The sequence below is a fragment of the Cebus imitator genome, unplaced genomic scaffold (assembly GCF_001604975.1).
Source record: "Cebus imitator isolate Cc_AM_T3 unplaced genomic scaffold, Cebus_imitator-1.0 Scaffold117, whole genome shotgun sequence".
NCBI classification, from domain to species: domain Eukaryota; kingdom Metazoa; phylum Chordata; class Mammalia; order Primates; family Cebidae; genus Cebus; species Cebus imitator.
The window spans coordinates 9,306,763-9,320,578 of record NW_016107432.1 but is presented as its reverse complement, the minus strand read 5'-3'; the positions used below and the strand labels follow the sequence as shown (position 1 = coordinate 9,320,578).

The 13,816-nt window shown below is 44.8% G+C and overlaps 1 protein-coding gene across 1 annotated transcript in view; it reads left to right on the top strand.

The window, feature by feature from the left end:
• LOC108311504 (solute carrier family 2, facilitated glucose transporter member 9-like) overlaps positions 1–13,816 on the top strand; it is a 132,820-nt gene that overhangs the window by 106,715 nt on the left and 12,289 nt on the right. Inside the window, exon 8 of the mRNA XM_037742142.1 lies at positions 2,450–2,577. Coding sequence (XP_037598070.1) covers positions 2,450–2,577 — 128 coding nt within the window. The remainder of the gene's footprint in view (positions 1–2,449; positions 2,578–13,816) is intronic.

Below are 13,816 nucleotides of genomic sequence, written 5' to 3'. Positions count from 1 at the left end.
GAGGGAGGGAGGGAGGGAGGGAGGGAGGGAGGAAAAGAAAGAAAGACAGAAAAGAAAGAGAAAGAAAGAATGACTGAATGAAATAAAAAGAAAGAAAGGAAGGAAGGAAGGAAGGAAGGAAGAAAGAAAGCCAGCCAACCATTGCCTCCTCCCTGGACTGCCCTGACAGCCCTCTGCATCCACTCCTACACTCTTCCAGGCTTTTCTCCAAACAGCAGTGACCTCTATGAAATGCAAATCGATCACCTCAACTGCTGCATAGAAGCCAGAAGAGGCTTTCTTCAACTGTGAACCCTTCTCCATGACCTACAAGAGGCTGCTTCATTGGCCCTGCTCACATTTGCTCTCTCACCCCTTCAGGTGTCTGGATGATTGGCTCCTGTTGTAGACCTTGGCCCAATTCTTTCACCCATAGGTCCTCTGCCAGCTCCTCCCTGCACGCAGCATGATCTTCCCCAGATCTTCAGGAGCTGCATCTCCTTCTTCAATCCACATCTCCTCCATCTCCTCCTCACAACACCCTTCCCCACCCACTGCCAAAATAGATAGCGCATCCCCTCCAGAATGCTGATCACATTTTGTATTTATCTTTATTTATTCATTTGCTCACTCCCTTTTTATTATCTAGTTCCATAGGCTTTTGGTGAACAGGTGGTGTTTGGTTACATGAATAAGTTCTTTACTGGTGATTTCCAAGATTTTGATGCACCCATCGCCCAAGCGGTATACACTACCCAATTTATAGGCTTTTATCCCTCACCCACTCCCATCCTTTCCCCCCAAGTTCCCAAAGTCCATTGTGTCATTCTTTTATCTTTTTTTTCTTTTTGAGATGGAGTTTCGCTCTTGTTGCCCAGGCTGGAGTGCAGTGGTGCTATCTCAGTTCAGTGCAACCTCTGCCTCCCGGGTTCAAACTATTCTCCTGCCTCAGCCTCCTGAGTAGCTGGGATTGCAGGCATGTGCCACCATGCCCAGCTAATCTGTGTATTTTTAGCAGAGACAGGGTTTCTAATGTTAGTCAAGCTGGTCTCAAACTCCTGACCTCAGGTGATCCACCCACCTAAGCCTCCTAAAGTGCTGGGATTACAAGCATGAGCCCCCACGCCCTCATTGTATCATTTTTATGCCTTTGCATCCTCATAGCTTAGCTCTCACTTATGAGTGAGAACATGTGATATTTGGTTTTCCACTCCTGGCCACACTCCCTTTTTAATGAACAAATCATCCCAGCAGACAAGGGATTCCCATGAAAACAAGCTCGTGATGCCTTTGACCTCACTGTTGGAACAGCCACAGCACATATGTAATTGTTAGATGTTGACACAATGAATAGCTCTAGTCTAGTGATTTCCAAATTGTGTTCAGTGTCTCTCTAGAGTTTGGTAAAAGTCCCTGAGGGATTTCCCATCCTTTGCCCACACTGTCTTGTCTGAGAAACACCCAGGTATAGATCTCGTTGGTGGCTCCAGTTGGAGATGGGGAGGGGACAGTGGGATCCCAGCAGTCATGCTGAGTCCCAGGTCCTGGTCTGGGCACAGGGTACGATTGCCGGTCTCACTGAACAGGACATGGAAGAATGGAAGGGTACAGACCTCAGACCACGTATGGGTTTGGAAATCTGTGGAGGTGGTTTGGGCTGTGGTGGTGACTGGAGGCTCTCCTGGCATCAGAAAGTAAAGGGTAATACGTGCCCTCAATTAAATGCCATGCAATTGCACAGGACAGTCTTCGAAATCAAGACTTGTCCCACCCCAGTGTCAATGATGTCTCCACTGAGTAACGCTGAGCCACAAAGGCAACTCCAGAACTGGGGCCCACTACACATTCAGTCAAGGGGCATGAAGGAGACCAAAGGTACCAAGCTGGGCAGGCACTTCTGTCCTCTCTCAAGCAAGGATTAGCATGAAAAAAAAAAAAGGCCAAAATTTGGAGGCCAGAGTTCCAAATCTGTGCTCTGCTACTCAGGAGTGGAGTAACCTTTGGCAAATCAAGTAACCTCCTCAGGCTTCAGTTTTCTCGCCCAGGGATATGATAGCCAATACCTTCCTGACTCACTTATTCTGAATATTAATTGTAAACATTCATAGCACAAGACAGTCAGTAAATGTCAGTGTCCTTACACATCAAATTGATACATACAGTATTCAATTTGTGATGGGTCACAGAGTGATTTGGAGGGCATTTGGAGAGCCAAGAGGATGATGAATCTCTCATTTGGACGAGACAGGTCAGAGAAGTGGCTTTTATACATTGAGGGCTGAAGGGCTGAGGGTCGCCTAACTCCAGCGCACCCTCCTAGAGCTGTCATCCAGACAGGCAGAATCAGCTCCTGTTGAAAGAACATTCCCCTGCTGCGGGGGTGGCTCTAAAGTGTGGCAGATGGAGATGGATGTTGGAAGCATGACCTTCTCAGAGTGATTAACTCTGTGTCCTGGCTCATACATTGCAGGTGGCATCCCGTTCATCTTGACGGGTGAGTTCTTCCAGCAATCTCAGCGGCCGGCTGCCTTCATCATCGCAGGCACAGTCAACTGGCTCTCCAACTTTGCTGTTGGGCTCCTCTTCCCATTCATTCAGGTATGAGTGACAAGGAGTCTTTTGCCCCTGGGATTCCCTTTGATTCTGTAGCCTGCGAGGGGTGATTCATAGAGCAGAGGTTGATCTCTCCCGTCAACTGGAAACTTCCAATGCTTCGGGCAAAACCTTTCATCCCTTTCTCTTTCCTGAACCTTCCTAGAGCTGCTCTAAATGCTATGGGCTACTTCAGAGGGCGTGGGCTAACCATTGCTGAGGGTATGCAAGGACTCCTAGGCTAGTAACTCAAATCTACAACCTACTTATCATTTTTGCGATGTGCTCATCACTATGTAAGACAAATTCCATCTAATAGTTCCAGTGTACACTGCAATTCACCACCCATTTGACATCCTCATTGTCATCATCGTAACCACTGCTAATGGGATCATCGTCCCAAGGGTGACAGTGATCATTAGGAAAATGCCCATACTCAAGAATCAGATATGAGTTCTTTTTGGGTAGGGAAAGAACCTGATCACTTGCTCACTCATTAATTCAATACATATATTTGTTGAGTCCCAGCTGTGTGCCAGGCACTATTCTCGGCAATGAGAATAGAGTGGTAACAAAGCCTGTGTTTCCTGTCCTGGAGCTGAATGGGGAAGCAAAGGAGGCAGAAGTGCTGTTTTAGATGGGGCAGTCTGTGACGGGCTCTGGAAGGTAACAGTGGAGCAGAAGCCTGGGTGAAGTGAGGGAGCAGAGTGGTCTGGGAATGGTGAAGTCCTGGCTAGAGAAACAGCAAGTGCAAGGGCCCTTAGGCAGAGCTATATTAGCCTGTGTAAGAGACCGCCCAGAGGCCTGTATGACTGAAACAGGGTGAGCAAGGAAGATGGGTGAGACACAGGATGAGATCAGAGGGTTATCTGGGAGCAAGAGCACAAAAGACAAGAGCTTTGCAAGCCTTTTGCACAGAGCAAGGGGCCCAGAAGCATTTGCAGAAGGAAGATGAAACTTCCCTGCTCAAATGCCCACCAGGGCTCCCTGCTGCCCATGGTACTAGGTGGTACCACCCGGAGAAGGTGAGACTCCATCAGATACATCACCATCCATTCTCAGGGGCTATTTCAATCCTGTCCTCCTCCCCTCACCAACTATTCTGGACAATTACTATGTAAGACAAATTCCACCTAATAGTTCCAGTGCACACTGCAACTCAGTTCAGTCTTCCTGCTAAGTTACTAGTGCCAAGCCCAACACATCCCAGAGATTCTGCTACCAGCTTGGGTGAGCCGAAGATCTGTATTTACAGTACTCCAAGCCCCAGCCACCCCAGCTGCAAGCCTGCATGGCGGCTGTTCCTGCATTCACAGTTACGGAGCAGTTGCTCTGTGCCACCTCCCTCCCCCATGCATGGCTTTCTGTGCCCACATTACCCTCACACGTCCTGAGATGGAGTTTCGGATCCTTGCTACTTTACAGGAAAGGAGGTTCAGGAAGTAGACATGGTCAGCCCAGGTCCCACAGCCAGCATCAAACCCAGTTTCTCCATCTCACCACTTCTTCCTCGTCTTTGCTCTCCAGCAATCACTTGCTACAGCCTCCCCATCTCAGAGTTAGGAGGCTGCCATACCCTGTAACTCTCAAGGCGTCTTTGACTGTGTTTTAGCAACAACCACTCTATTTCTGAAACATAAATGCTGTTGGGGGCTCCGTGGGCCATGGAATTAGGCAAGGTCCCACACTTATTTACTCCCATCCTGGAGCACCTTCATGTGGCTGCAGTCAGAACATAACAAGCTATCTTTTCAATTGACTTTAAACCTTAAGGGGCTTTTTACAGTTTGGCTCAAAGCCAGCAGAGCCAGGTGTCAGTAAAATCGTCATTATTGTGGCAAAAGTTAACTTCAAACTGCTTCTGTCAACACAGTTCCCCCATCACATTTATAAATTACATAGGGAAGTTCCAGCATCGTCACATGGCCCAGTACTGAGATTTGTATATCTGAGAAGCAGGCCACTATCTTCTGAGCCACTTGGGGGGTGTGAGGTGTGAAAGACCTTGCTTACCTGCCACAGTTTGGGCATTAACAGCACCAGCATGCCACTTCAGCATAGTGTTTATTGAGCGCTTGCTGTGTGCCCACGGTACTCCACTGCTGCCTAAGCTAGGAGGTAGTACCTGCATGAGCTCAGAGAGCCACCCCACTTCCAAACCTATGTAATTTTTTGTATTTATAAAAACCAGAATCAATTCTTTGCTTTGTTCTTGCTTCTCTTTTCTGTCATTTATGAGCCATTCCTAATGCCTGTGGGTATTTTCCAAACAAATCCCCTCTGGAAACAGTTCCTGAATGGTTGGGTATCTCCAGGGTATCTGGGTTTTCAGGGATCATTCAGGAAACATTGCAGGTGTGACTGTTGATGAACCTTCATCGGAGCAGGAGCACCCAGTCTGGATACACCGAGGGAGATGCTGGGCAGGCACCTGTGTTTAGTATTTTGTGAAACGTCAGCCTTCTGACCCAAGCCTGGGAAGGTAGCCACAGTTAATTTCCTTCTGTGGAGGAGCTTAGCAGGTCGGAGAGCTGGGCTCAGGGGCTGCTGTGAGCGATGATCAGTGCACCAGAGAAATGCAAGGCTACCAAGTTCTGAGTCACACCCCCAACCCCAGCCCACCCCAGCCCCACCCACTCCCGCCCACCAGAGCAACGCGTATGTGCTGTAGCCGCCATAAATGAACCATTTCTGACCTCCCTCCCTCCTGAAAGCCAGCTCAGCCACAATCAAGAGCTACGGTAGTCTACTTGAGCTGCCATGACAAAATAGCACAGACTAGGGGGCTTAAACATCAGAAATTAATTTTCTCACAATTCTAGAAGCTAGAAGTCTGACAGCAAGGGGTCAGCAGGGTTGGTTTCTCTGAGGCCCCTCTCTTTGGCTCGTAGATGGCTGTTGTCAGGTCCATGACTACACCAATTATCATGCCCAGGGTCAGGTCCCAGCTCATGCTTAGGTCCAAAGGGAGTAGGTGGATGAGCAAATAGCTGGAAGAACACTCAGGGGACTGTAGGCAGGTGAAATGTAGCTCTCTCGTCAGCAGCTGACTCATGCTAGTTCTCTTACACCATCCACCTGTCCTGGCTGCTTAGTCCAGCATTCCCGCACATGGCTGCACGGCAGGCTCTCCCTTCAGGGTCAGCAGCTTAACTCTTTTTCTCTCTGGGCGCCAGAGTTCAAGCTGTGTCCTGGCTCCCCTCTGTCTGTCTTGCAGATGGATGGCTCTGATCCTTTCTTGCTTTCTCTGGGTGCCAGCGTGAAAGAACCTATATAGTGTCAGCAGGGCAATTATACCTTTTACAGACAATAGTGGTATAGGCCCAAAGGATGGCCTTCCCATATTGTGGCTACATGGATGTGATAACAGGTGGAATTATATGCCTGCACTCCAAACTCGCTGAGTCACTCTGGATGCTTACCTCAGCCTACCCTTGACCAAACACAACCATGTTTCTTACAGCTGTCTCCTCCCTGTGTCCTCACATGGTCTCCCTTCTGTTTGGATCTGTGTCCTTAGAATAGCAGGATATTGGATTAGAGCCCACCCTAATGACCTCATTTTAACTTAATCACCTCTTCAAAGGCCCTATCTCCAAATGCAGCCACATCCTGAGGTTCTAGGGCTTAGGACTCAAGGTATGAATGTAGCGAGGGACATGGTTTAGCTCACAGCGCCTCCAAAAGAAACTACTCACACATCTTGATTGTTTCACTTATTCCAATGAGTGTCAGTGGCAAATGTATTCCAGCCCTCAGACAGACCCCTAAGAAGCCTAAACTTATTCCTCAGAATAAAATATCTGAGCCAATAGAGCCACAGACAATTGCACAAATCATACCTACGTTGTAGCCTATGTATTAGCAGAGGGCCCTGGGCATGCTCCTCAAGCATGGATTTCTTCTAAGCATGAATTTCCTCACCTGTAAAACAGGAAAAACCCTTAACCTTCTCATCACCAACAGAAAAAGGAGGCCACTGTGGTTGTGGGGCGGAGCCAATGTGGGCTCCTCATGCTCACCTCCACACGCTGGCTCTGGGATCCTGTTGCCAGCATTTGCTGTGGTCAGCATCAGTGTTGCTTGCTTGGGCCATCTGTCATAAAACCTGCAGAAAATTCAGTCTTTAGTGTGAGTGCCAATATTTTCTGATTTGGAAAAAAAAAATTGCATGCAAATATATGCCTCTTTGATTCTACTGGAGTTGTAAGCCTGTTTGAGTTCAGTAAACTCTGGAAGGGAGCAAATTATTCTTTTCCATCTGAAGAATATTAGATCATGTTCTGAATGCCTCAGCAGAGTGAGATGGGCAGGGCTAGTCAAACTTTTTCTGATCTTTTTGTTTTTCTTCAACTTTTATTCTAAGTTTGGGGTACATGTGCAGGGTGTGCAGGTTTGTTACACAGGTAAACATATGCCATGGTGGTTTGCTGCACAGATCAGTTCATCACCTAAGTATTAATATTAAGCCCACAATCCATTACCTATTCTTCCTGACACTCTCCCTCCCCCACAATCCCCTGATAGGCCCCAGTGTGTATTGTGCCCCACAATGTGTCCATATGTTCTCATCATTCAGCACCCACTTATAAGTGAGAACATGCAGTGTTTTATTTTCTGTTCCTGTGTTAGTTTGCTGAGGGTAACAGCTTCCAGCTCCATCCATGTCACTGCAAAGGACACAATCTCATTTCTGTATATGGCTGCATAGTGTTCCATGGTGTATATGTACCATATTTTCTTTATCCAGTCTATCATTGATGGGCATTTGGGTTGATTCCAGGTCTTTGCTATTGTGAATAATGCTGCAATGAATATACAGATGCATATATCTTTACAATACAATGATTTATATTCCTTTAGATAGATACCCAGTAATAGGATTGTTGGGTAAAATCATATTTCTGCTTCTAGGTCTTTGAGGAATCACCATGCTGTCTTTCACAATGGTTGAACTAATTTAAATTCCCATCAACAGTATAAAAGTGTTCCTTTTTCTCTGCAAGCTCACCAGCATCTGTTGTTTCTTGACTTTTTAATAATCACCGTTTTGACTGACATGAGACGGTATCTCATTGTGGTTTTGATTTGCATTTATCTAATGATCAGTAATGTTGAGCTTTTTTTTGTAAGTTTGTTGGCTGCATGAATGTCTTCTTTTGAGAAGCATCTGTTCATGTCCTTTGCCCACTTTTTAATGAGGGTGTTTTTTTCTTGTAAATTTGTTTATGTTCTTTGTGGACTCTGGATGTTAGATCTTTGTTCGATGGATAGATTACAAATCTTTCTCTCGTTCTGTATGGTGTATGTTCACTCTGATGATAGTTTCTTTTGCAGTACAGAAGCTCTTTAGTTTAATTAGATCCCATTTGTCAATTTTTGCTTTTGTTGCTATTGTTTTTGGCATTTTTGCCATGAAATCTTTGCCTGTGCCTATGTCCTGAATGGTATTGCCTAGATTTTCTTCTAGGGTTTTTATAGTTTTGGGTTTTACATTTAAGTCTTTAACCCATTTTGAGTTAATTTTTGTTTAAGGTGTAAGGAGGGGGTTCAGTTTTAATCTTCAGCATATGGCTAGCCAGTTATCCCAGCAGCATTTATTGAATAGAGAGTTCTTTTCCCATTGCTTGTTTTTGTCAGGTTTGCCAAAGATCAGATGGTTGTAGGTGTGCAGTCTTATTTCTGAGCTCTCTAGTGTGTGTGTGTGTGTGTGTGTGTGTGTGTGTATACACGTGTGTGTGGTGGTGGTGGTTTTGCTCTTGTTGCCCAGGCTGGAATGCAATGGCACAATCTTGGCTCACTGCAACCTCCACCTCCCTCCCAGGTTCAAGTGATTCTCCTGCCTCAGCCTCCCAAGTAGCTGAGATTACAGGCATATGCCACCACAGTTGGCTAATTTTGTTTTAGTAGAGACAGGGTTTCAGCATGTTGGTCAGGCTGGTCTCAAACTCCTCACCTCAGGTGATCCATCTACCTCGGCCTCCCAAAGTACTGAGATTACAGGCATGAGCCACCACACCCAGCCAATTGCCACATATTTTTAGCATAATTTATCATTATATAATAGTATATTCTGAAAAGAGCTCTTTTTCTCCAAATTAGAGAGTATGGAACATTTTCATAACCATATCTAACATGAAAGATATATTTACAGAGGTGATGTGACTTTAGCTAATAGTTTATATGTAAACTGGAAAGGAAGAGTTTATGTGGAGGACAAAATGTCCCTACCTGGTGTGGTTCTACTCTCTCCGTCAGGTCTCTGCAGCTTCAGTTCTTCCTGGGGCTCTCTGGAGATTCCCAGGACCTCAGTGGTCAGCTACCCTGCCTCTGATCTCCAGGCTGGGCCATGGGGTGTGACCTGCTGCCTGTGTGAGTTTCTTTCTTTCTTTTTTTAAGTTCTTGTATCTTACTCCAGCTTTTTCCTTGTAAAATCTCATTTGATGCTTGTTCACCATGCATGAATTACTGCTTAAGATTCTTTTACATATACTATATTAAATGGGTAATTTTTTTTAGTTTAATTTTAAATACATCACATACATAAATAGTATGAGATCATATATTTAAGAAAATTCTTTTTATTTTTTATAGGTACGTAGCAGGTGTATATATGCAGGTGGTCCGGAGATATTTTAATACAGGCACATAATGTGTAATAATCACATCAGAGTAAATTGGGTATCCATCACCTTAAGCACTTCTCATTCCTTTGTGTTACAAATATTCCAATTATACTCTTAGTTATTTCTCAATGCACAATAAGTTATTGTTGACTGTAATCACTCTGCTGTGCTAACAAATGCTAGATCTTATTCATTCTACCTTACTTTATTTTTGTACCCATTTACCATCCCCACTTTCCCCTCCATACAAACCCTTCCTAGCTTCTGGTACCCATCATCGTACTCTCTATCTCCATGAGTCCATTTGTTTTAATTTTTAGCTCCCACAGATAAATGAAAACATGCAAAGTTTGACTTTCTGTGCCTGGCTTATTTCACTTAACATAATATCCTCCAGTTCCATCCATGTTGTGTAAATAACAGAATCTCATTCTTTTTTATGGCTGAATGGTCCTCCATTGTGGATTTTTGTGTGTGTGTGAGCAATATGGCAATTTATTCACCTGGGTGCAGGTGGGCTAAGGCCGAAAAGGGCATTAGCAAAGGGCAGGGGGATAGGAGTTGGTTTTATAGGTTTGGGTAGCTTTTTGGGGGGCGGGGGTGTTGCAGTGTAAGTTCAGTTACAGTAGTAGGGGGTGGGGCAAGGAGTGTACAGGACCACAAGTTCAGTTACAATGGCCAGGTTGGGTGAGAGGTATTCACACTATCATAAGAAAAGTTAAGATGGCAGGGTTGGGTGAGGGGCTTGTCCCGGAAGCTCCACTGGGTGATCAGGGTCAATGGCGAACGCAGGCAGGGGGTGGCAGACATCAGCCAAGGCAAGCAGGACTTCAGACTTTCAGGCTCCAGGCTTGTATATGGAGGGACACCTGACAGTAAGCCTTGTGCCTGGAGCCTGTTCCTCGCCGGCCATGGCAGGCAGCTTCCAGACTCACACAGCATGGCTCCTCTCACCCCACAGGCCCCTGCCAGTGCTGCTGAGCCACTCCAGATTGTTCTCCTTTTTTTTTTTTTCTGTTAAAGAATGCTTTATTAATACAAATACAAACTCATAATTATCAGTAATAAGCATAAGTTTGTTGTTTTTAAAAGGATATTTAAGTGAGCATTTTCTAGTTCATATGAAAATAACCGTAGTACAGGATGATTTCTGTCCACACAAAGGCAACTTAGATTGCACTGTTAATTTTCACTTGTATTTATGGTACTATTAAGTGGGTGATGACTTTTTCTTTTAAGCCCAGTATATGCATTATGCCTGCCTAAGTTCTGAACTAGGGCTACATTTCAGTAGTTGTAGAATTATTGATATTAATTAGTTTTGATAGTTAATGTTTCATTGTTTGGATGTGCGCCATTTGGTTTTTGCACAAAAGTCATTTTTTAAAAAATCTGAGTAATTGACAAATATTAGAAGAAGATATTCCTCCTGTAAGGTATAGTTTTTTGTCAAAGTGGCCATTACATCCTCTTTTTACGTAATATAGTTACTTGAGAAAGTTGTGATGTTATGTGCCAAGAAAATTCTTTTCATTAGTGCCTATACTGTAACAATTACTTTTAATGCATTGTATTTTGAAGTAATGGTTCAGTTAAAAATTTCACCTGCTGTGTAACTGAAACACAATTATAGTTTATAATCTGTAGAAGTCTGGAAATAATTTTGCAACTCATGTCATGGGTTAAATGAATATTTTTATAAAAGTAAAAACAACAAATTTATAAATTGATTATTTGAAATTTTACAACGCAATTGCATCCCAAATACAAATTGTATTGCTTATTCATTATAGCTTTTAGTCCTGTAAACTGTTTCTAGGTGAAGCATACTCCAGTGTTTTGGGGGTTTGAAAATAAATATTTAAATTTCACAGTCCTCAATGTTTGTTTTCCTAGAGATGGCGGTGTGGTATGGGGCTTCAATGTTTCAAGTTATTTCTCCTTTGTCCTTTATTGTTCGGACATTAAAATCAAAGTTTCTGTTGGAAACCAGAAGATACTCTTCACATTTCATTAAGCATTAATTATAGCTACAGTGAACATCTGTCCTGATTTCTGGGCCTCCTTTCTTCACCAAATTATTAATAAAGTACCCTTTCACTTGAAAAAAAAATACCATATTTTCTTTATCCACTTGTCTGTTGATGGACACTTAGGTGACTTCCAAATCTTGGCTACTATGAATAGGCTGCCACAAACATGGAAGTGCAGATATCCCTTGAATATACTAATTTTCTTCTTTGGGGTATCTACCTAGCAGTGGGATTGCAGGATCGTATGGTAGTTCTATTTTTAGTTTTTTGAGAAACCTCTAAACTGTTCTCCACAGTGGTTGTACTAATTTACATTCCCACTAACAGTGTATGAGGGTTCCCTTTTCTCCACATTCTTGCCAGCATTCATTATTGCTTGTCTTTTGGATAAAAGTCATTTTTAGTGGGATGAGATGATATCTCCTTGCAGACTCATAGAGGTACCATCTTGGTGGTCTTAGGTAAGATCCCAGAGAATTCCTTGGATTACCAGACAGAGACTTCTTTTCTTCCCTTACTTTGTCCCAAACGAAGAGTCTCTTTCTCCATGCTGAGCTGCCTGGAGCTGGGGGAGGGTTGACACAAGCACCCCTGTGGTCATCACCACTGGAATTGCACTGGGTGAGACCTGAAGCCAGCATAGCACTGGGTCTTGCTCAAGACCTATAGCAATCACTGCCTGGCTACTACCAATGTTCACTCAAGGCCCAAGGGCTCTATAATCAGCAGATGGTGAATCCAGCCAGGCTTGTGTCCTTCCCTTCAGGACAACAAGCTTTACTCTAGTCCAGAAATGTCATCTGGGAGCCAGGGCTTAAAGTCAGGAACCTTAGCAATCTACTTGGTGCTCTATTACACTGTGGCTTACCTGGCATCCGAGCTGCAAGACAACATCGTTCTCACTTTTGCTTCTTCTTTCCTCAAGTAAAAGGAGTCTCTCCCTGTGGCCACCACTGCCCCAGGCCCATGAGGAGTACTGCCTAGCTACCACCAATGTTCACTCAAGGCTCATGGGCTCTTTGATCAGCTTGTGGTAAATGTTCCCAGGCCTGGGGCTCTCCCTTAGGAGCAGTAAGCTCCCATTTGTCTCAGAGTAGATCCATAAATGCCATCCAGGAACCAAGGATGGGAACTGGGGACCTCAAGACCCCACTTAGTGCCCCATCCCACTGTGACTGAGCTGGTACCTAAGCTGCAAGACAAAGTCTTCTTTACTCTTCCTTCTTCTTTCCTCAAGCTACAGAGTCTCTCCCCATGGCCAGTATAGCTAAGAATGTGCTGGGCCACCAATGGAGCTGGCATGGCACTGAGTCTCACCCAAGTCCCATGGAAAATACTGCTGCCTGGCTACTACTGGCATTTATTCAAGGCCTGAGGGCTCTTTAGTCAGTGGGTAATAAGTCCTGCCAGAACTTGGTTCTTCCCTTCAAGGTAGCAGGTTTCCTTCTGACCCTGTGGGTTTCTAGACACAGATAGGACCTGGAATGGGAGCCTCAGGACTCTGCCTGGTGCCGTATTCTACTGTGGATGAGCTGGTATCCGAGTTATAAGATAATCCCTCTTTAGTGTTCCCTCTATTCCTGGAGCTGTGAGCTACGCTGCCTGGGTTTGGAGGAGGAGTGATACAAGCATTCCTTTGGCCGCCCCAGGTGTTGTCTTACTAGGCTGAGTACACCCTAAGTCCACTGGCTCCAAGTCCAGCACAGCACCAGGACTTGCCTAGAAATTGCAGTCCATGTGGCCTAGATCACTTTTCAAGTTTATTTAGAATCCCAGAGCACTTTAGCCCATACTGGTGGGATTAGCTGGAACTCAGATTTCAGCTGGCTGGGCTTTTCTAAATATTCCTTTGGTGGATGCCAACCAAATTCTGCCCTGTATTGCTTTCCTCTCTGACAGGCAGCATAGAGTTCCAATGCAAAGTCCCACAGTCACTCCACCCTCCGTGCTCCAGCTGCACAGATTCTCTCTCTGCACCACATGGTGCTGCCCAGGGATAGGGGAAGTCTTGACAACTCAAGGCTGTCTTTCCTACCCACTTTACTGCCTCTTTCCTGACATGATGTTAAAACCAGGTACTATGATTACTCACTTGATTTTTGGTTCTTAAGGAAAGCGATATTTTGTGTGGATAGTTCAATTTTATATTCTTGCAAAGAGGACAATTGCTGGAGCATTCTACTCAGGCATCTTGCTCTACCTCCTCCTCAGAACATTTTTATTATTGTATTTATGGAATACATTATATATATAAATAGTAGGAAAAAATCAATGTACCTTCTCAACCAACCGAAGCTATTGAAATACCACGTGTGGAGGAGAGAGATCCAAGATGGCTGATCACTAGCAGCTCAGGATTGCAGCTCCCACTGAAAGAGCAGAGAAGGAGAGGACGCCACACTTTCAGATCAATTTTTGTTGCTCACACACCAGGAGATTCCCAGCGGAGGAGCCTCACGTGTCACCAGCGTGACTCTTGAGGCCGGTGAGGCGGTTTTGCCGCTGCCTTGGTGCGGCGGTTCTTGGTGCAGAGTCAGAAAAGCACCATCAATCTTAAAGCCGCTGTTTTGGCCGGAGCAGTGGGTT